This window comes from Panthera pardus, unplaced genomic scaffold (genome assembly GCF_024362965.1).
Source record: "Panthera pardus isolate Hobbes unplaced genomic scaffold, ASM2436296v1 HiC_scaffold_21, whole genome shotgun sequence".
NCBI classification, from domain to species: domain Eukaryota; kingdom Metazoa; phylum Chordata; class Mammalia; order Carnivora; family Felidae; genus Panthera; species Panthera pardus.
The window spans coordinates 67,857,020-67,879,365 of NW_026526777.1; the positions used below are offsets into that span (position 1 = coordinate 67,857,020).

General features: G+C 61.3%; 1 protein-coding gene across 1 annotated transcript in view; it reads left to right on the forward strand.

The window, feature by feature from the left end:
• Positions 1 to 22,346, forward strand: part of PARP1 (poly(ADP-ribose) polymerase 1) — a 38,532-nt gene that overhangs the window by 11,627 nt on the left and 4,559 nt on the right. The window contains exons 3-16 of the mRNA XM_053909499.1: positions 1,231 to 1,346; positions 2,214 to 2,428; positions 4,423 to 4,522; positions 6,183 to 6,299; positions 6,720 to 6,896; positions 9,458 to 9,602; positions 10,201 to 10,341; positions 12,401 to 12,643; positions 12,792 to 12,860; positions 13,073 to 13,205; positions 14,855 to 15,050; positions 18,057 to 18,185; positions 20,320 to 20,469; positions 21,782 to 21,904. Coding sequence (XP_053765474.1) covers positions 1,231 to 1,346; positions 2,214 to 2,428; positions 4,423 to 4,522; positions 6,183 to 6,299; positions 6,720 to 6,896; positions 9,458 to 9,602; positions 10,201 to 10,341; positions 12,401 to 12,643; positions 12,792 to 12,860; positions 13,073 to 13,205; positions 14,855 to 15,050; positions 18,057 to 18,185; positions 20,320 to 20,469; positions 21,782 to 21,904 — 2,054 coding nt within the window. The remainder of the gene's footprint in view (positions 1 to 1,230; positions 1,347 to 2,213; positions 2,429 to 4,422; positions 4,523 to 6,182; positions 6,300 to 6,719; positions 6,897 to 9,457; positions 9,603 to 10,200; positions 10,342 to 12,400; positions 12,644 to 12,791; positions 12,861 to 13,072; positions 13,206 to 14,854; positions 15,051 to 18,056; positions 18,186 to 20,319; positions 20,470 to 21,781; positions 21,905 to 22,346) is intronic.

Here is a 22,346-nt window from a genome sequence, read left to right on the forward strand (position 1 = left end):
CCGAGCCATCAGCCCAGAGCCTGACGCGGGGCTCGAACTCACGGACCGCGAGATCGTGACCTGGCTGAAGTCGGACGCTTAACCGACTGCGCCACCCAGGCGCCCCTGTCCTTTTTCAATACTGTGCTCACCTCTCCGGGTCCTTTGTAGTTCCTTACAAATTTTGTGGCAAACATCGATTTCTTGCCCGAAGACACTTGCTAGGATTTTGATTAGCATCACCTGGAATCTGGATCAAACTGGATTGACGTACTGATATATTAATAAATTGAGCCAGTCCATAAACGTGAGGTATCTCTCCGTTTACTTGAGTCCTCGTTAATTTCGGCAACCTCCTAACGCTTTCCGTGTAGAAGGTTTAGGTGTCTTGTAAATCCGTGATTAAGCATTTTATGTGTTTAGATGCCACTTAAACAGACGCGTGGCTTACTTTTCTTCTCTAATAGGTTTATGTGTATTTAGAAATGTTTTATATACTGACCTTCGGTTTTGCAAATTTGCTCAATCCACTTAATGGTAGGAGTCATTTTTTTGTATGTTCCCAAGGATATCGTGCACGTGCAATCACGTCACGTACAGGTAGAGATGGCTTTACCGGTACACCTTCTGGCTCTTTCTTTTGCACGAACGCACTCGCTAGAGCCTCTGGTTCAATGCTGCTTAGACGTGGTGGGAGAAGACAGCCCGTCTTGTTCTCGGTCTTAGGAGAGAAACATCCAGTCTTGGAATTCCTCTTATGGAAGAATCTGCCTTGGTCCCGCATCCCTGGCCGTTTATCCCCGAGACTTCTTACTGCGCGATGGCAGCTTGCCCCGCGGACTCCGAAATGCCGCCTTCGCTGTGTTTCTTACGTGTCCTTGTGTCCTTCTGTGTCGAGAGACTCCCTTTAATTCCAGCACGTAATTCTGATAAGCAGAAGTGTAACGGAAACCGGAAGGTGGGCCCGGAATTTAGCACGCCGTGTGGCTTTCCTAATAAGCGCGGAGGAGGCGCTTTGCCGCGGGAGGGAGGGCCCAGAGGCGGCAGAGCCGGGAGGTGAGCCGGCACCAGCCGGAGAGCCCGTCCGGGGAAGGGCTGTGTCTCGTTGCCAGAAAAGCCGCTCTGTTCGCCAGCCGCCGCTGGAAGCAGACGTGGGTGAGGGGGGCCGGTCGTCCCGCCTGAAGCCCGAGGTGGCCCGTGGACGAGGCCCCTCTGAGGCTGACGGGAGCGTGGCTGTGTTCCATCCTTCAGGCAAAGGCCAGGATGCAGGTGGCGGCAAGGCGGAGAAGACGCTGGCCGACTTCGCGGCAGAATACGCCAAGTCCAGCAGAAGCACGTGCAAGGGCTGCTTGGAGAAGATCGAGAAGGTGGGCGCCGGGGCTGGGGCCACCCGGGTTGTGGCGTCGGCGTGGCGTGGGGCTCGAGGAAGTTTCGAGAAAGCGTGGGTTTCGGCGCAAGCTCGGCCCTGGCGGTCAGACGTGCCGCGGAGACCGCACGGGCGTGGGCTCGTGAGCCTGGCCCGCGCGGCCACGTGGCATCCCGGCTCGTGGGTTTACTGCCAGTCCCGCGGGCCCTTCCTGCGTACGGACGCGGTCCGGGGTGGGCGGAATTGCTGGGAGGCGCTGCTGGCCGTGGGGCTGCCGGGTAGCGTCCTGGGTGGCGCTCCGAGGCCTGCTCTGCTTGTGTCTGCTCCGGGCCGGGAGGACCTTCTCGGCGTCAGCGTGTCCTCCGGTGCCCGGGTGGGTGGGCAGGGAGACGGCCGGTGGGAGCCGGCCCCATTTAAGACGGGACTGCTGAGGGGCGCCTGGGCGGCTCCGTCGGGTGAGCGCCTGACTTCGGCTCAGGTCGTGACCTAGCAGTTTGAAAGTTGAGTCCTGCGTCGGGCTCTGTGCTGACAGCTGGAGCCTGGAGCCTGCCTCAGATTCTCTCTCTCTCTCTCTCTCTCTCTCTCTCTGTCTCTCTCTCTCTTTCTCTCTCTCTTTCTCTCTGCCCCTTCTTTGCTCACACTTGTCTCCTTTCCTCTTTGAAAAATAAATAAACATTAAAAAAAATTTTTTTTAATAAAAATAAAATGGGGCCGCTGAGGCTCGGGGTAACGCACAGTCCTCGGTGGCAGAAAACATTCAGACCTCACAGCGCCCCTGGCGTGGACCCGAGGCCCCGCCGGCCCTCGTCACCCCAGGCCCCTGGGTGGCCGGCCCTCTTCTTGGTACCACGTGCGTTTTTTCCTGCAGGGCCAGATTCGCTTGTCCAAGAAGATGCTGGACCCGGAGAAGCCCCAGCTGGGCATGATCGACCGCTGGTACCACCCAGACTGCTTTGTCAAGAACAGGGAGGAGCTGGGCTTCCGGCCCGAGTTCAGTGCCAGCCAGCTGAAAGGCTTCGGCCTCCTCACCCCGGAGGATAAAGAGACCCTGAAGAAGCAGCTCCCGGGAGTGAAGAATGAAGGGTGGGTGTGGGGCCGTGGGAGGCGCAGGGGAGGGGGGCTCGGGGAGACCGCGCGGATTCCAGGCCACTCCCGTGCCTCCCTTTGCTGACGGTCGGCACGCCAGGGGTACGGGATGATGGGCGGGGGCAGAGGACATGGGGACGTGCAGGGCGATACCCGCACGGGTCTGCTCCACAGACACCTGGGACCCTCTAGCCCTCCACCCCCACCCTGGCCCAAGAGAGGAAGGCTCTCCCGCCTAGGCCAGCCACCACGTTTCCTGTGACCCTTGCACAGCCCGCTCCCCGTCCCCGCAGCATCTGCGCCTGTGGACGTGGCCCAGTGTGTCTGGGTCTGATGATGGTGCCGGGAGGGGGGAGCAGATGGCACGTCCCCTGGTTCCGTGCCGGGAGCGGCGTGGGCTTCCCGTGGTGCTAATGTCGGGACGGTAAGCCTGTCCCTGCCGATCCTGGGTGGCGCTCGTTCTTGCCTGTTCCCTCTGCTGGTCCCTGCGCCCCAGGCACAGCGAGGGAGGCGTGGAGGAGCTACGCGTGGTGTGCGCCCTGCTCCCTGGACTGTGGCTGTGGCTGTGAGGATGGGGGTGACCCTGACCTCCCTGTCACCGAGCTGCTGTCCTGCGCCGTCTGGGGTCATAACACACAAGTTCGTTGTGCAGCACACGCAGCCGTGGAGTATGTGAGAAAGGTGGGAAATCAGGGGTCAATAGTCCTCAGGACAGGGGCGCCTGGGGGGCTCGGTCAGTTGAGCATCTGACTTCAGCTCAGGTCACGATCTCACAGTTCGTGGGTTTGAGCCCAGCGTCAGGCTCTGTGCTGACAGCTCGGAGCCTGGAGCCTGCTTCGGATTCTGTGTCTCCCTCCCTCTCTGCCCTCCCCCCTCTTGTGCTCTGCCTTTCTCTGAAAAATAAAGAAACATAAAAAAAAAAAAAAGTTAAAGGACAGAATACCCACCTTGAAAGCTTTCCTACTAAAAAAGTCTGGTACAGGGGCGCCTGGGTGGCTCAGTCAGTTAAGCGTCCGACTTTGGCTCAGGTCATGATCTCACAGTTCGTGGGTTCGAGCTCCTCAGGTCACGATCTCCCAGTTCAGAGGTTCGAGCCCCGCGTCAGGCTGTGTGCTGACAGCTCAGAGCCTGGAGGCTGCTTCGGATTCTGTGTCTCCCTCTCTCTCTGCCCTGCCCCTGCTCACACTCTGTCTCTCTCCCTCAAAAACGAACAAAACAAAAATTAAAAAAGTTCTCAGGACAGTGCAGCTCGTGCTGTGGGCAGGGATGCTAAGCTCACATTGACGCTGTATCGCCACCCGGCCTCGACCGAGCCCTTGTGGTTCATCAGGCACTGTGCTGGGGGGGCGGGGGGGGGGCGTGTAGCCATCAGCACAGCCCCGGGAGTGGGTGGTGTCCCCTGCTTCGTGGATGACAGAAAATGCAAGGCTTTGAACTCAGGTCTGTGACAGCTGAAACTTAGCCACTGGGACTGCTCTGTTTTAGGGGGCTGATGGCGACCCCCCGTGCCTCCTTCAAGTCCGGTGACTGGTGACCAGCCACGATGGACCAGTTAGCAGTGCCGAGACCCCATTTGGGGTTTGAATGGCAGTGCATTCCCACCTCTGAGAACAACCTGATGGCCTTAGGAGCAGCCCTCAGGCTCAGCCCCTTGGCCATCTGGCCCGTCGGTCCCTGCCAGAACTTGCCAGGCTGCTTCGTTTGTGCCAAGAGATACATGGGTTTTCGACATCAGATGGGGCCTGAGCCCTGGGTCCTTTACCAGCTGTTCCAAGGCCCTGGGGTACCTGCAGCAGCAGAGTTCACCGTAAGGTGCATGAGGCCAGTTGCCAGTACCCCCTGGGCCTCCTGCGAGCGCCCGAGGGCAGTGAGTGAGCTGTGCTGTGATCGCGGCCGGCACGTGGCGTTACAGGGACGTGGAGGTCTTGCGTCCCCCGAGTCACTGGGTTCCAGGGCTCTGATGGCTCTCCTTCGTCCCGTGTCTCTTTCAGAAAGAGGAAAGGCGACGAGGTCGATGGGATGGATGAAGTGGCCAAGAAGAAATCTAAAAAGGAAAAGGACAAAGATAGTAAGCTCGAGAAGGCCCTCAAGGTGAGCTCCGAGCGGGGCGCCCGCACTCCTCATTCTCCGTTCTCTTCCCTCGTTCCAGGGATATGTGCGTACCGCTTCACGAGACCTCCAGGGTTCCCCCACCCCTCACAGTTGTTAATAGCACGGCTTCCCCCCGGGGTCTCTTCCCTCCCCGCACGGGACACAGCGCTGTGCGCACTGGACCCGGGGGCCGCTGGCGAACGTTGCAGGTCGAGTGCCCGGCCCGGACAAGTGGCTGGAAGAGACACTCGCTCCCTGTTTCTCGAATGAACACCTCTTGTTTACAAGAGGGGTGGAAGGCGTGCCGTGAAAGGGGCAGGAACCACCTGTTAACTCCATAGCCGTTGGCAGATTTAGCTCTGTGTTGATGACGCGTGTGTTGAATCAGAGTAAAAATTATTGATGAGAAAATGCTGGGTGTTCGGGAAAACCAGGGAGAACTGTCAGTCCCGTTTTGGGAACGTGATTTGCATGAGCTGTCCACTCGGCTCTGCTCTGAGCGTTTTTCCGTCCTGCCGGTGCGAGAAAGATGAGAAGCAGCATCTGATCTGGTTCCAGCCGCTTGATGAAAATCACCGGTTCGGTGCGATTGTCGATCGGTGAAACGATGTCTGTCGTGCGTGAATCCGGACGCGGTAGAGTTGGTTTTATTTCGCATTTGCCCCCAGTGGGTTTGGCGTTTTCTTGAGTGCGGTCAGAGGGAAATCCGAATGTTCCCCAGCAGCCCCAGCCTCCGCGTCCTGGGCCAAGGAGGTGATGCAGTTCCTGCTTCCTCTGATGACGCTCATGCCCTCGTGTCCGTGGCTGGAGACACCGTTCTGGTGGCGCAGGGAGGGCAGGGACGGGAAAGCTGAGAGCAGGCGCTGATGTGTGTGGGAACACTTTGTTGGTGGAATTAAAGTCTTCCTCGCTTGGGGGGGCGCCCGGCTGGCTCGGGGGAGCATGTGATCTCGGGGTCGTGAGTTTGAGCCCCCGGTTGGATGGAGAGATTGCTTAAAGATAAAATCTTAAAAGGGAAAAAAGAAAGACAGTTAAAGTCCTCACTTGGTGCAGAGAGCGTCCCCATGGGGCGGCAGGGGCCGGCATTTTCACCTCTGGTCTGCAGGGGTGTGGTCTGCGGCCAAGAGGTGAACAGTTTGCCCGTGGCCCTAGCAGGGAGGAGGCTCGCCCCGCGCGCCCTGATGTGGGGAGGCTGGTGCCATCCTGGGCAGGGTGGTGGTGAGGATAAGCGAGACGTGGAGCGTAGGCACTGCGTGAATACGGCCCTGAGACTGAAAACTCCATTTCCCGAGTGTAGGTCTGTTCTGTGCGATCCGCTCGCCATCAAGGTGAGCGGGGGTGCTCGTCCCTACTCGCCTCCAGGTGGGAGAACACCCACCCCCGTCGTCCCTGAGGCGCGAATGTCGGGGCGGGGGGTGAGCCTGCCGCGCCCCGGCTCTTCCCCAAGGGAGTCGGTCCACGGGGGGCTGGTTCCAGGAACGGCTCCGGGTAGAAGCGGGATTCTCGGAGCGGGGCCGGGGCACTTCCCTGTCGCTGACGCCAGCTTGGAGGCGCGGCTCGGCTGATGCGCCAGGACGCCGCCGAGACCGAGCAGGGTGGGGGCCCCCGGTTGGGTCTCTGGACGGAGCCGGTCGCTCAGCCGCCTGGCCTTCGTCCGCAGGCCCAGAACGAGCTGATCTGGAACATCAAGGACGAGCTAAAGAAAGCGTGTTCGACAAATGACTTAAAAGAGCTGCTCATCTTCAACAAGCAGCAAGTGCCCTCCGGGGAGTCGGCGGTGAGCTGCCCTCTGCTCAGTGACCTCGGGGCGGGGGGGAGGGTCCACCGTCCACATGGCCGCCGTTTCCAGGGCTGCGAAGACTTTTCTATACGTCACTCTGCGTCTAGGGTTTTGGGGAGACTGGAGTGGGCCGTGTGTCTGTCTGCCTTGTGCGTTCACACCACACACTTTGGCCCAGGTGCCCGGGGCCTCCAGGTGTTGGGGGAGTGGAGCCGCCTCGTTTCCCCTGGTTTCCCCGCGGGCTCTGGGGACGCCCTGGCCCTCCCTTTACTCCTCAGCCACCCAGGGGTGGGGGCTGCGGCGTGTCACGTGGACACAGCAGTCCAAGCTCCCCCGGGAGCCCAGCGGCCGGGGGTCCGGAGGCGGGGGGGGGGGGGGGCGAGCCCTCCTCTCTGACCCGCTTCTTACCGGCTTCAGATCTTGGACCGAGTGGCCGACGGCATGGTGTTCGGGGCCCTCCTTCCCTGCGAGGAATGCTCGGGCCAGCTGGTCTTCAAGAGCGACGCCTACTACTGTACCGGGGACGTCACTGCCTGGACCAAGTGTATGGTCAAGACACAGACACCCAGCCGGAAGGAGTGGGTGACTCCAAAGGTAAGGGGGGTGGTTCCCGAGCTTAGCCAGAAAAACAACCTCACCCCCGTCTGGGCTTGTCCACACCACACGTCCCCACGACTGGAGTACAGCGTTCCCCAGGCTCCTTCACAGCGAGGTTGTCCTCGCGGTCTGAGCGCAAGATGGCGTTGTCAGGTCCGTACGTTTGCACACCCCCAAGTCTTCTAACGGGAGGACAGTTCTGTCCGATTGTGTAAAACCCTCCTGCCAAGATACCTGCTGATGCGGTGCGGCCTCTGTGCTGGGCGCTGTTCTGGACGGGGGTGGGGCGGGGGACGGCAGATGCGTGGACGAGAGTTCCTTTTCCCGAGGCCACGTTCTTCTCTTAGTGCTGGGGGGGGGGGGGGGGGGGAGGGGGTTGGGTCCAGAGTTCAAGTATCTCCTCTCGGTCTTGGTTGGTTGTTTGTTCTAATGGAGCTGCATATTCTCAACGCAAAAAACTCATCTGGGGCCCTCGGCTGGGACTCCCCATACCCGCAGACCCGCGCGAGCTGGCGCCCGGCCGCTGGGGCAGAGCAGTGGCGCCGCCACTGCCGGGGACCGGGCTTCGAGCCACGTCGGGTCATCTCGCTGCTGTGTGCACAGAGGTCCATGGGTGGACTCCGGAACCGTCCCCCGCACCCACGGCCCCCGAGCGCCGCTCACCCCTCCCCGGCCGTGGTTACAGCCCTGCCCCGCTCTGTCCTGTGTACTCGCTCTTGAGCGATTGCTCGAAATCAACTCTGATCTCGTTTCTCGCACCCTTAAAATCTTCTGGTGATTCCACAGGTCACGTGAAGCATTTTCCCGGTTTTTTGAGTGTGCAAGTACTGCACACCCCCCTGTGGTATTCGTGCTCCTTTTACTATCTTTGAGGAAACAATAAGGCCGTAAGGACAGGAACTAGTTTGTGTTTTATATGCCAGTTGCGCGGCATTTGTTCATTTCTTTTAAGTTTATTTAACTCGGGAGAGACAGAGACCCCCTGAGTGGAGGAGGGGCAGAGAGAGAGAATCCCAGGCAGACTCCACACTGTCAGCTCAGAGCCACTGCAGGACCCGAACTTGGAGCCGTGAGGTCACGACCGGAGCCGAAATCCAGTGTCTTACTCTTAACTAACGGAACCACGGAGGCGCCCCTCTGTCTCTATTTTTGGAGGATTAGTTTTCGAAGCCACCTGCACGTGTAAGACGTGTTTTCAGGCCGACGGTACTTGCCGCCTGTGCGGAGTCACGGAGTCACGGAGCCGAGCGAGACCGCAGCCCGAGGGCCGCGGCCAGAGTCGAGGGCGCCTCCGTAGCTCGGCCCTCCGGGGTTGCCCAGGACCCGCCTGGCTCCGTGGGCCTTCTGCGGCCTCTCCGCTGCCCTTGTCCCCCTCGAGTACCGTTCCCCCCGCCCCCCGCACGCACACGCGCTTCCACGAAGTCTTCAGCCCCCGGCAGTAGGGAAGCGAGCACGCCACGTTCCCCGAGCCCCACAGCGCGCCAGCCACGAGGCTTTGCGTGCGCCCTGCTTTCTCGGCCCTGGCTGCCTAAGCGGGTCACCGCCTCCGAGGAGCCCGCCTTCCCAGAGCTCCCGTGTGGGTCACGTTGGCCTCGGTGGTAGAGCTCAGCTCCCGTGTTAAAGTTCCCCTTCAGGCATCTGGCCCGGTCAAGACCGACCTTCTTGCTCGGCGGGAGAAACGGTCTTTAGAACGTCGCTGTGAGACGTGGCATGCCGGGTGCCCGGTGTGTGGGAGGCGGTCTGCGTCCTCTCTTGTCCGCGGGCGTTCACTGAACCCGGGGGTAGCAGGGACAGGCCCTTGAGCGAGTGACGCAGGAGCGCGGCCGCTGTAAGTCGCCCGGGATGGAGACGGACCGTGCTTGGGACAGGGTCCGTGGGGACACCGTCATCGGGCTCTCTGTGCCCACGGTCCCTTCTCTTGTTGTTTTTTAGTATGTATTTTGAGAGAGTGCGCAGGGGAGGGGCACAGAGAGAGTCCCAAGCAGGCTCCGTACTGTCAGCTCGGCGCCCGACTCAGAGCTCGATACCGCGAACCGTGAGATAGATCATGACCTGAGCCAACGTCAAAAGTCCGATGTTCAACCCCCGAGCCCCCCCTCCCCGGGTGCCCCGGCCTCGTTCCTTCCTAGGAAGGGAGGGGAATTGCCTGATTTCCTCTCAGGAAGTAATCTCTTTCCCAGTGTGGACGGTCCCCGTAGGCTTTCCGTCGGGAGAGGGGCATGTGACCCTTGAGGGGCCACCTTGAGGGGCCACTTGAGGGTGAGGCTCCAGCAGTGGGCCCCCCCACCACACGGTCAGCTGATGGGGGAGGGGTTCGCGTTTCGTGTTTTATTTAAGGAAACCGCTTACGGCATCCGCGTGGAAGCGCCAGAAGCCAGTGCCGTATTTGCGATAACTGTGTACTTCGTGCCGGAAGCCTCACGTCTCCTAGGTCGCTCCTTGCTGCGAGAGGGGAAAAAAAAATTTGCTTCGTTTAGACGAACCGAATCCCCTTTGTTCTGTCGGGTGGTTGTTTCGAGGGAGAACCGGTTTCTTAGCTGAACCTTACGTGATTTCAGGAATTCCGAGAAATCGCTTATCTCAAAAAACTGAAGATCAAAAAACAGGACCGAATATTTCCACCCGAGACCGGAGCCCCGGCGCCGGCACCCCCACCCTCCACGGCCTCGGCGCCCACCGGCGTGAACAGCTCCGCCCCGTCAGGTACAGCCGGGGCGGCCTCGGGGAGGGTCCCCGGGTCCCCTGGGTGCTCTGCCGGCCTGCTCCCCTCCGCACAAGGGGGACGCTCGGGAGGGGCGCCCTAGGGAAGGCCGGGCCGGCACCGCCTCGCACAACCGCCCCAGCCCTGTCTGGGGCTTCCCATTCTGGGGTCTGTGCCGGACACCCGAAGCGTGGGAGGGTTACTTCCCTCGGTGTCGCGCGGGCCGAGCTTTGAGTGACCATCCTTGACGGGGCTGCTTTGTCCCATGGGGTTAATGAGTGTCGTGTAAGAAGCTGCGGTTTCAGACGTGAAGTGGGAGAAGCAGAAAAGTAGTTGGGGGCCCGTGTGGTCCCACCGCCAGCCTCCTGGGCCCTTGTCCCCGCACAGTCTCGCCGGTCTGCCCCGGGGGCAGTGCGGGGGGAGGGGCAGCGTCCTGTGGCTGCCCCCCTCGCCTCGTGTTCTGTCCTCCGCTTCCCTGCCGGCCCTGGGCCTCTGCCTTCACGGACCCTGCCCTTGGGGGATGCTGACCAGGGGGGAGCCCGGGCTGTCCGGTCCCCCCGCCCCCGGGACCTTGCCACCTGACGACAGCGCCGCTTCCAGATAAGCCGCTGTCCAACATGAAGATCCTGACTCTGGGGAAGCTGTCCCGGAACAAGGATGAGATGAAGGCCACGATCGAGAAACTCGGGGGAAAGCTGACAGGCACGGCCAGCAAGGCATCCCTGTGCATCAGCACCAAAAGTGAGTTCGATCCTGATGTGGGGCGGGTGTGCACGCACCTCCTGAGGCTTCGGGAACGGTGGTGAGGCGGTGCGGGGAGCAGGGAGGGGTGAGGTGCAGGGCCGCACGGGGCACTCCGAGTTGGCTCTCTTTGCTCAGCACTGTTGTCGAGGTGGAGGGAAGCCAGCGTGGGTGCTTGGCGAAGCTGGCGTGGGGTCATGTGCGTGTTTGCGGGCCTTCTGTCCCGGCCGTGGGCTGCCGGCTGCCCTTTGCCGGCCTGGGACCCTCCCCCAGGGGACTCCGATGGCCTCGGTGCAGCCCCGGCCGCTGGCAGCTCCTAGTAACGACCGCTCAGAGAGGCTCGCATTTGAGAGCGAGGCTGGGACGGCACTGAACGACGGGGGCCGCCCCTCGAGAGCAGGAGAGGTTCTTGTCCGTCCACCGGCTGGAAGCCCAGGGAGGCAAGGGGAAGAAATGGGGTGTCCTGAGTGAAAGAACGAGGTAAAGCCTCGGAGGAAGTCTCGACGAAAGGGAGGTGAGCAATTCGCCTGGTCAGCGGTTCAAGATTAGGGTCTAAGGTGCTCGCTGAACTGGGAGAAGAGTGGGTGAAGCAGGGATAACGCTCGAAAGTACTGAACGGAAGTCACCGAACTGCAGGAGGCCGTATCTGAACAGAAAGGTAGCTCGCGGGCTCGGCGTCTGAGTCTGTGAAGCAGACGGGACCGTGGAGCTCAGAGCGGCGGAAAGAAAGGAAAACCAGGAAAGATGGCGTGAGGGACGGCAGAGTGTCATCGGAAGGACTCAGGGCGCATTAGAGGCTCCCAGAAGGAGACCGAGAGAAAGGGACAGAGATCTTTTTGTGAGTAGGCTTCTTGCCCGGCGCGGAGCCCAACGTGGGGCTTGGATTCGAGAGCCGGACGCGTCACTGGCTAATTCACCCAGATGCCCCGAAAGAGGCGGAAATCTTTCTTGAAGAAATAATGGCTGAAAACTTCTCCGATCAGGGGAAGGAAACCGACATCCAGACCAGAGGGTCCAGAGACGAACCCAGAGAGACCCACACCGAGACTCATTCTAGTTAACGTGGCAGAAGTTAAAGACAGGACGCGAGAAGCTTCCAGAGAGAGCATTTTGTGTGCAGGGGAGCCCTGTGGGATCCTCAGCTCCTACCCAGGGCAGTACAGACGCACGGGTTCCCTGTCAAAACCCGAGGGGTGTTTTTCACAGAAATGGAGCAGACGGTCCTAAAATTTGTGTGGAACCGCCAAGGACCCCAGAGAGCCAGAGCAGTCTTGAGAGAAGGACGAGACTGGAGGCATCACGCTCCTCGCTTTCAGGCTGTCCCGCGTGGTACGGAGCTGGAGGAAGCAAGACCATGCAGGGCCGGCCTGAAACCTCACAGAGGTCAGTCAGCGGAGCAGACCTGGGAGCCCAGCGGTAAACCTGGCGTAAAGGGTCGATCCACCTACAACAGGGGAGCCGAGACGACCCCACTCACAAAAATCTCCGAGTGGATCACAGACCTGGCTTCCCTCACCTCCGTCTTGTTCGATGGCTCGTCTCCTCCACTTCTCTGTTCGAGTCGGGAGAAACAGCAGAGGCGTTAGCGGGACGCAGACGACCGCGCGTGTTACGGTGTCGTGAGGCCCGAGGCCATACGAGTCTTCGAAGAAAACCCAGGCGGTGAGCTCGGGTCTTGGCGTCGGCCTTGGTGACGGTTCTCTTCCTCCTGACGCCAGACGCAGAAACGAACCAGCGGGACTAGTGGAACTAAAAAGCCTCTGTGCGTACGGGAAACCGGGACGGAATGCGGGGGCCCCCGCAGAACAGGGGAAGTGACCCGAGTCCCGCGCGTCGCCCGGTGCGTGGCGGTGCGCTGGGTGATGCGCTGGGGGAGGGCGGCCCGGCAGAGGCGGGCTCGGGGTTCCTTGCCCGGTTGTGGCGCTGCCGACCGCGGCCCTGAGCGCTAGGCGACGAGGACGGGGCCGCGGTGCCCGCGTCGGAGGCTCGGGCTCCGTCGACCGTGGCGTCGTGCGTGTCCCCGCTGACGCCTCGGCTGTTTCTCCCCCGACTTGAACAGAGGAGGTGGAGAAGATGAGCAAGAAGATGGAGGAGGTGAGGGAAGCCGGCGTCCGCGTGGTGTCTGAGGACTTCCTCCAGGACGCGTCCGCCTCCGCCAGCAGCCTGCAGGATTTGCTCTCGGCCCACGTCCTGGCCCCCTGGGGGGCCGACGTGAAGGCGGAGCCCGTGGAGGCCGCGGCCCCCAAAGGGAAGTCGGGGGCCGCACTGCCCAAGAAGAGCAAGGGCCCCGCCAAGGAGGAAGGTGAGGCTTCCCGGGCCCCTGGGTGCCCTCGCCCCCATCCCCGCCCCCATGGCCCCATCTCCTTCCCGCCCTCGCCCCGCCCTGCCCTGCCCCTGCCGCCTCCCAGGCAGTTTTTATTTGTGCTTGAACTTTTATGTCCCTTTCCAAGGCGTCAACAAATCTGAGAAGAGAATGAAGTTAACCCTTAAAGGTGGCGCCGCCGTCGATCCCGATTCTGGTGAGCGTGAGCGGGCGGGAGGGCGGGAGGCCGGGCTGGGCCACGTGGCGCCTGGGCCCTGTCTCCTCGGGCTCCCCCGATCCTGAGGACACCTGTGTTTCATGGGGAGCCTCCTGAAGGCGGTGGGTGTGAACCCCACACCCGCAGACCCTCTTCTCCCCGCGCGCTTCAGCCCCTCGGAGAGAAAAGCAGGCGCCTCTCCTCCATGACAGGTCTGGAACATTCTGCGCACGTCCTGGAGAAAGGCGGGAAGGTGTTCAGCGCCACCCTCGGCCTGGTGGACATCGTGAAGGGAACCAACTCCTATTACAAGCTGCAGCTGTTGGAGGACGACAAGGAAAGCAGGTGTGTCCTGGGGACGGGACAGAGGCCCTGTGGGGACCGCGGAGCCGGCCTGCTCGCCGAGAGCACTGGTGTGGCGAGGCCTTCGGTGGGAGGGAAGCCACCGTCGCCCCAGACGGCCTGGCCCCCCAGCGTCCGGCCCCCGACTTCAGGGGACGAGCTGGCACTCCCATCTCCCAAGACTTCTCACGGCCCCTCAAAGATTCCCGAGTCCTGATCCCTTTACATGCACTTGAAAGTTTCTTGAAGCAGGTAAAGTTGGGCAAGAACTGAACTCGCTCCTTTTTTTTTTTCTTAAGATTCATTTATTTTGAGAGAAAGAGCGGGTGCGCGCAGGGGAGGGGCAGAGAGGGACAGAGAGAGTCCCAGGCAGCGTCCTTGCCGTCCACGCAGAACCTGACAAGGGGCTCGAACTCGCGAACTGTGAGATCGCGACCCGAGCCAAAACGAAGGTTCGGACGTGCAACCGGCTGAGCCCCCAGGCGCCCCACGAACTTCCTTGTATCGTGCTCCTTAAAACCCCTGGTTCCTCTCGGGGGTCAGCTTCACTGTCCTTACTAGCACATGGACGCCGTTGACCCCCGGCGCTCCAGGGGGCCTGGAAGCTTTGCTGGTTGGGAGGCAGGCCCTGTGATCACAGCGACCCCGGGCCAGTTCAGCCAGCCCCTAGTGCATCTTGGCCGGCGTCTGTCTGGCGGCCCGAGGGCTCGGCGTCTCCCCGTCGTTCCCGCTTTCATCAGAGCTCTCACCCACCAAGTGAATCCCAAAGTGACCCTGAGAGAGACCAGTGGGCTCCTTAGATTTTCTGAAGAAATGAGCCCCACGTCACGTGGCTTCCCACCTCCCCTGGTGGACGTGTTTTTCTGGTGGCCCAGATTCACTGGGGCTCACAGTGAAGGGGCCACGTGGGCTGTTGGGTCGGGACGGCTTTTCAGGACAGCTCAGTATAGCGCCTCCCAAGCGTTTCCAGGGAAAGAAACGGAGCAGAGGATGAATTTCTCTGCCTTTGGGCCACAGCCCAGAAAACTGCCAGGAAGCCCCAAGTTTTCTTTGAATTCTTTGGTTTTGTTTTGAAAGCGCGTACGAATCTTGTGTTCGGGGTTCTGATTACGTCTTTGTATGTCGTGATGTAAAAGTTAGGTCACGTGTTCTTTCCCCTGAGGATAGTTAAGTCTCCCAGAGGTAAGCGGCGCACCTAGGGGACCCAGTGCCGTGTACCCCGGTTGACGTGGAAACGGAGAGGGGTGTCAGGTCTGTAGGCTCGGCCGGCTTGCCCCCGTCATCCCCCACGTGCCGTCCCATCCGAGCCCAGCGGTCCCAGTATCTTCGGGCGCGTCGGCAGCGGTTGCGTCTGTCGAGCCGCAGGACTCCCCGCCAAAGCTTGTTGTGTTTCTCTGAGGAGCAAAACCGGGCGTTTTATGTAAAAGTTGGTAAAGCCCGGGGTTTGCTCCACAAGCTTGGCTGCCAGATGCAAGTGTTTAAACTTCTAATTCTCAGTTGCATAAAACGTAAAGGTGCTTTGTTGTAATAGTTCCCTTTACTTCTCCGTGTCGTTTCCCGCCCAAGCAGGACGGCAGGGAAGGGGAGACCCCTGAGTGTGAGTGGCTGACCCACAGGTCTGTCTGATCCCCCCCCCCCCCCCCCCGCCCCAGGTACTGGATATTCAGGTCCTGGGGCCGCGTGGGCACTGTGATTGGCAGCAACAAGCTGGAGCAGGTGCCGTCCAAGGATGGTGCCATCGAGCACTTTATGAAATTATACGAGGAGAAGACCGGCAACGCCTGGCAGGCCAAAACCTTCACGAAGTTTCCCAAAAAGTTCTACCCTCTGGAGATCGACTACGGCCAGGTAATCGCGGAAGGTCCGGCGCCGTCTGGTTGTAGCGAGAGGGAGGGACGCCCCGGGCGGGTGGCATCGTCACTGGGGAGTGCTGCCGGACGCTCAGAGTGAACACAGGCCCTTCCCAAACGATCAAGAGGGGGGAGCGCTCCCCAACGGAGCGACGCGGCCAGCGTCACATGGAGAGCAGAACAGACGAAGACGTCGCCAGGAAACGCCAAAAGCCCTGCGAGCGTGAGCGCAGCACGCTCACCGGCGCGGGAGGGCTTGTGCGGCACCCCGAGTGGGACCGGCCCCCGGGAACGGGAGGTCGGGGCAGCGCGCCCAGACGGCGGACCGCAGAGGGATCAGACTGGTCGGGGCATGCAGTCGCGTTAGTAGTCACAGAAGAAGCATCTGCTAAAACCCAGCAGCCGTTCACAGGTGAAATGCACGTCCTCGAGGGTGAGGTGGAGCTTAGGTGAGGACAGCGTGGCCTTCGAGATTGCGGGTGTGGCTTCTGTCGCATGACCTGGCTTAGGTTCCAGGTAGAATTACAGTGACTTGGGCTCTGCTGGGTCATGGTTTGGGCCCCACGTTGTCTCCTGACGGTTTCTGTCGTGTGTTGGTAGCTCACCTGTTGGTCACCGGAGAGTCTTCCGTTATGCCTTGCTTGGTAGTTTGTGGACATCTGGACCTTCGTTCTGGGAAAATGCCTTACCCTGTTTTTTATGCAGAAATCTGTTACGCTTGATCCTTGGCCAGCATGGGGGTCTCGGGGCACAGCGCAGTCTGCCAGTGCGGTCACGATCCACGTGAAGTTTGTTTGTGTTTATTTTGAGAGAGAGAGAGAGAGAGCCTGCCCTCGCACGCGGGGGAGGGGTAGAGGGGGGAGACAATCCCAAGCAGGCTCCGCTCTGTCAGCGCAGAGCCCAGTGTGGGGTCCGAACCCACGAACTGTGAGATCATGACCCGAGCTGAGATCAGGCGTCAGACGCTTGACCGACTTGAGCACCCAGGCACCCCAAGGGTCAGCTGCACTTTTAAAGGAAAGACGTTTGTTTTCACAGAAGGAAAGACTTATGGATAAGTAGAGATTTTGATTCCCAGCCTTTGAGGCCTGAAGTGTCTCAAATGGGAGCTCTCTAGCTTAGAGAGTGCCATGAGCTCTCACCATTAAAAATAGAATTTAGCGGAGCCTGGCAGGCTCAGTCTGTGGGGCGTGACTCTTGATCTTGGGGTTATGAGTTCGAGCCTCACGTTGAGTGTGGAGATTACAATCAAATATCTTTATTAGAATTAAACTGGTGTGTCGCGTTGAGGTTCAGATCGCAGAGATCGTCTGACTCGGCAGTGCCCCCTACTGGTTGATTTTCCTGGTTTCAAAAATACACTTTAGAAATTTTTGAGAATGACGAAGATACAAAAAAGTCACGATCGCCCAGAATTAAGTGCAGTTAAGGTCACGGTGTCTGTCTCCCGTGCTCCCCTCCCTCCATGGGCACTCGTCCCCACCAGAAAATTGGAGCCTTGCCTTGCCAGCTGTGCTGAGACCACCCGCTCCTTCCCTGGACAGACCTGGAGCGTTTCCCCGCTGTCCAGAGGCACGACCACGTTGTACCTGTCTCAGTAGCTGCGTTTTGTTTGTTTCATTTAGAGAGAAAGAGAAGCTCGCATGGGGGGAGGGGGGAGGGGGGCAGGGAGAGAAAGCGGGGGAGGACAAAGAGAGAGAGGGGATACCAAGAGAGAGAGTCCCAAGCAGGCTCCAGGCTGGCAGCGTAGAGCCGGTGTGGGGCTCGATCCCACGACCTTGAGACCATGACCTGAGCAGAGATCAAGAGTCAGACGCTTAACCGACTGAGCCACCCAGGCACACTGCCCCCCCCCCCCCCATAGCGATGTTTTAAAAAGCAAAAAGAAACTGTAAAACTAATTTTAGTACTTTATTTTCCTTTTCTTTTTCTTCCTTTTTCCTCTTGAAACGAAAGCTCTGAAATTCGCTGTGTTTTTAGCCCTTGCAGCCTGTCTCTGCCCCGACTGAGTACATTTCAGAGCCAGCAGCTGCTGAACGAGGCCGCGCTGATCTAGAGCAGCGTCTGTTGAGGCCGCGCAGGTGGTCAGAGGTCACAGTTTATAGGCTGCGAATCGCCTATGACTACGCGAACGTTTACGTAAACGTTTCTGTGGTTCCGTCGGTGGCGGAGGCACAGGGTTACAGAGTAAATGCAGAGAGATAAGGCTTCTAACGCGTTGCCGGTTTGCTTTCTGGTGAAGTTACGAGTGCAGGAAGTGTGGATCCGCCGTGTGTGGACAGCAGCGGCCAGGAGCAGGAACACAACGCGGATGACGCGGATTCCAGGACCGGTGTCCGGTGCCAGTTAGGCTCACTCAGATACTAGGGACACCGTGACGGACAGGGCGCAGTCCCTGCCCTCATTCGAAAGCGACGAGCGTTCGGGCGCTCTCCGTGCAGCGTGGTGTTGCCTTAGCCCGGGTTCTCCAGGCTTTGTGCGGGAGTAAAGCTTTGTGCCCTTAGCTTCTCGGGAAGTGCGACCCCGGGGAGCGGGGGTGAGGCGGGGAGGGCGGAGGGTTCATGCAGGAGTGGGTCTGCGAGTGTGATCCTCGGGGACTGTGTGGGAGGCTGTAGGCGCTCAGCCCTGGGGTTCGGCAGCGTAACGGGGGGGGAGCACTGGTCCGGTGTCCCCTTGGCCTGTGGCGGGCCCCGGGCAGGTTCCCGGGTGGGAGGTGACGAGTAGGAAGGGGTGAGGGCACCAGGGGGGGCGCGTGTGCCTGCGGGTCAGGCTGCGCGGAGCTGGGTGCCGCCGCGGTGGTCGGAGGAAGGGTCTAGAGCGGCCGTAGGGACTTAGGGGCGCGTGGGGGGCGTCCGATCCCGGTGCTCCCGCCGCGGCCCTCCCCACGCCGTGGTTTCCACGCCCTTGGTGCTCGGATCCCGCCACCTCTGTCTGCGGCTCGGACGCCACCGCCGCTCCTCTTGGCTTGTCGCCTGGGGTCTCTCACCGGTCCTCTTGCCTCCAGGACGAAGAGGCGGTAAAGAAGCTGACGGTGAACCCCGGCACCAAGTCCAAGCTCCCCAAGCCGGTGCAGGACCTCATTACGATGATCTTCGACGTGGAGAGCATGAAGAAAGCCATGGTGGAGTACGAGGTGACCGCGCCTTTCTTTGATCTGCCTTTGCCCCTGGCGCCGGGAGTCTGACGCCGGGTCGGAGCTCGCAGGCTGGTACGCAGGGGCTGGCGCGGGGCTCCGGGGCATTCGTGTCGGGAGCCCGGCCCTCAGCCCGAGGCCGACCCGGGGCCGCTGGTGCTCCTGAGATGGTTGACTTGCTGTGAGGCCTGTGGTATGTAGGGAGCCGGCGCTGGGCCCCGTGCCCTCGCGCCAGGCCCCTCGATGCCGAGCACACTTGTCCTGCGAGCCCAGGGTGCGTCTGCTTACGGCGAAAGAATCGGGCAGTACTGAGGAGGCTGGAGAACTTTCCGCGGGTGCCACTGGACAGAACAACTCCTGTTTCTAAGAAGAGGGCAGGGGTGGGTCTGCCGTGTTCCCGCTGCCCGGGGCAGGGCCGGGGGCTCTGGGGGTGCGGCCCGGTGTCCCCGTTCGTTCTCCAGCCTGGCTCCGCTTTGCCCCGGGGGTGAGCGCGGATCCCCTTGTGGGGCTCGGCCCAGCGGCTGTTCGAGAACGCGTCTCGTTCTCCTGGAGGTTCCTCGGTGGGTTTGCCAGCGGCCAGGCTGTGCTGTCCTGTTCCCGGAGATCCCCGAGCCGCCTTCTGTCAGGATGGCCAGCCAGCGTGGCGGCTTGGGGACAGGCTCACGGGGTCAGGGGTGCATGAGGAGGAGCGAGGAGGCGCCCAGGGAAGAGGGTCTTGTCTCCGTTTGTTTAATGTTTTAAAAGAAGCGCCCCGTGGGTCATTTCTGGCTCCCTGTGCTCTGGTTCGTGGGATTTCTCGACTCCGGGCAGAACAGGCATCTCCCTGGGAAAAGCCGGTTTGGGGCTGGCTTTCTCTCACACGGGAGACTCAGCTTCTCAGGAAGGACAGGGCCCCTGGTGGGGAGAGAGCCCGTGGGGAGCGTGTGGGGAGTGGGGGGCCCCCCGCATGGGACAGGGTCCCAGGTAGATGGGAAAACGTGGCGGCCTGGGAGCTCTGTCCCGGGGGGCCCGCCTTCGTGTCCCCTGTGGCTCGCTGTCCTGGCCGGGTCGGTAGGGCTGGGCCCCCGGTTTCTCTCGTCCCCACGGCCGGGGTGTAGGTTTTGAGGGGTGCAGGCCAGGAGACCGGTCTCTTCAGATGAGCACCAGGGCCCCGTGGTCGGGGTGCCGCTCACTTCAGAGAACCGGCCCCCCTCAGAGCCACTTTCCCTCAGCGGCTTCCAGCCCCCGTTTCTGGTCGGACCGGAGATGCTGCGCTCAGTCCCGTGCCCTGTGCTGGCCTCGGGGTGGATCGCCCACCTTCTCCCCCAGACCCAGCTCCGGCTGCTCAACTTCCCGGAAAATGGCCCCCGCCCCCACCAGGGTGGAGGGGAGAGAAGCGTGTGCCACGGGGGAAGGCCATTACTGGCCGCCGTGGCCGCCGCCCCACTTGCGCCTGGCACCTCCTCGTACCCCGTTAGTCACCGCGGGGGCTCCGTTCCTGGGATGCCCGCTCGGCCCCGCGGGCACAGGTGGGCCCTGGGGACTCGGAAGGGTTCGGGACGCGGGAGCAAGGAGCACAGGCTGAGTGTCTCACGGGGGGGGCGGGTGCCCTCTGAGGAGCGTGGTCCCTCATACAGACGCGAGAGCGGGGCCGAGGGCAGGTGCGTCCCTAGGTGTGGGCCCTGTGGAGCCGCGTCCCCGGTCCTCCCGCGACAGCTCAACACCTGTGTTGGTGGTCATTCCCAAGGCGGTGAGCGGGAGTGGTGTCGCTGGAAAAACGTGTGACCTTTCGGGGTAACTGACGAAAAGGGACGGCGTTAATTCGAACATAAACGCGTCTGCTCAGAAGCATGTGCTTTGGGAAAAACATTTTCCGCCGCTGTACGTTCCCACTCAGCTGGGAGCAGCCTTAGCCGTGCGGGGGGACCTCATCCTCCCGACGGGGATTGGTGGGAGTCGTGGGGGCTGGGGGGACCTCATCCGGGCCCTGCCTGCAGCGAGCGAGATCCTTCTCGCGCGCAGACCCCGGGTTGCGGGCGGGGCCGCGAGCTGTAGCGCTGGGTCCCCGATCTCCCGGGAAGACGGGGCGCTTGCCCACCGTCCCGTCTCCACCGCTGAGCAGCTTTCGGAGGGAAAACGCCCCCTGTGTCCTCAGATTGACCTTCAGAAGATGCCCTTGGGGAAGCTGAGCAAGAGGCAGATCCAGGCGGCCTATTCCATCCTCGGCGAGGGTCCAGCAGGTAGGCAGGGCCTCCAGGCCTCTGCACCCCGGCTAGCAACGTCCCACGCCGCGGCGCACGGGGCTTAGGTTTCTTCAGATAAGCGTCACAAGCGTCTGCTACGTGCCAGAGGTGGGTGCGAGACTAATGAGTTAGCCGTGTTTTCAGCGATGGCATACGTAAGTCTAGAAACCGGATTAGGTGTTTGGTTCTCCCGCCTCATAAAAACGACCTGATTTTGTGTGCGCTTCGGAGTCAGGCTGAAATTGGGGGCGCCTGGCTGGCTCAGTCGTGGAGCGTGCGACTCTTGATCTCGGGGTCGTGAGTAGAGGCGCCAGGTTGGTTATAGAGGTCACGAGATCACTGAAAATCCTAAAAAAAATCGAGAAGTTGAAATTGTTTTGCGTTGCTGGGAAACCATCAGCCAGAGAGCGAAATGTTTTCTCCGTTTTGTTTGTGCTCATTGGACGTCACCCTCCTGGTCCCCGGTCCCTCCCTGTGTGCCCTGGTGGGCAGGGTGCAGGCCTGGCCTGTGAGGGAAGAGCACCGGGAAGCTAAAGTGGGACCCCGAGAGCGGAAAGTGCTGGAGAGGAGCCCTTGAACCGGAGCCCTTCAGTCCAGCTAGCAGCTGCGCCTAAGCCCTGGCCCCTTGGCTTGTCGCCCGCCGGCTGGGACGTGGAAGCGTTTGCTATTCCAGAACCCCCGGTGGAAAGGCTGGGATGCCCTGCCCCCCCACCAAGCAGAGCGAACTACACACAGAAACGTTAGCAATCGGGGAAGCCTGTGTCCCGGTGAGAAGCACACGTGCGGCCTGGGGCCTTGCGGGGGCCGCATCGTCGCCCCTTTGCCACCCGTACCCCCCCTGCCGTGTCTGCCAAGTGTCCCAGTGGTCCGGCTCCTCCGTGTCTGCATTTATCGAGCACTTCCTGCATACGGGGCTCTAGTTGGCATCGCGGCAGTAGGGGAGCTAAGCCTTTCTGCATCTGGACCTCCAGGTGTGATAGAAACGAGTCCCTGCCTTAAAGCTGAACGTTGGTGGGTAAGGGGGGTTTGCCAAAGTTCATAGCGGTGGGGTCTTGCCCTTCAACGTTTTATAGTATAAAAAATCCCAGGCGTTTCAGAAAGAGGAGTGTCTCGGGGGTGCCCGTGAGGTCGTCACCTGGCCGCTCCCGTTGACATCTCACGTGGCGGTGGGGTGTGACAGGTCCACAGGTGCACAGTTCTTCCTAGAAACGGAAATTCACGTGGGTGGGGGTCCTGTGCTCAGGGTGGAATGGCACCAACTCTAGCTGGTCTTGGAAATTTCCGGGCCACTCCGGAGCCGGCTCGGACCTGCCGCATGCGGGGCCCTCCCAGCTGCCGCCTCATTCCGTGTCCCCTCTGTTCCCTCCCCTGAAGGCGGTGTCCCAGGGCAGCAGTGATTCCCAGATCCTGGATCTCTCCAATCGCTTCTACACCCTGATCCCCCACGACTTTGGGATGAAGAAGCCTCCGCTCCTGAACAACGCGGACAGCGTGCAGGTAGCTCGCGGGTCCCGGGCGGGGGCCCCGGGTCCGCTGGGCGCGGATGCGCCTGGGTGTCACTCCCTGCCGCCGCTCCTCCGTGTCGTGACCCCTGAGGGCCGGGGGCAATGCCGGGAGGACCTCGGGGCCCTCGCTTCAAAGTGGGATTTCTTCCCACGTCAGTGGAGACAGACCCCAGGCAAAACAGATGGGCTTTCTGCCCTGGCTGCGCCACGCGGAGCTGGCGGAAGGAGCCGCGGGGCAGGACGGCCTCCCCTGACAGCATCGCTCCCCTGCTTTCCCTCCCTGCCTCAGGGAGCTGGCCCCCCGGTCCCCACCTGTCCCCACCTGTCCCCACCTGTCCGTGTGCGCTGATGGAAATGCGTTCTCACGCCGCAGGCTTGTAGCTCCCGGGCCGTCCCCCCCCCCCCCCCCCGGGGAGCAAGCCGCCCCCACCCCA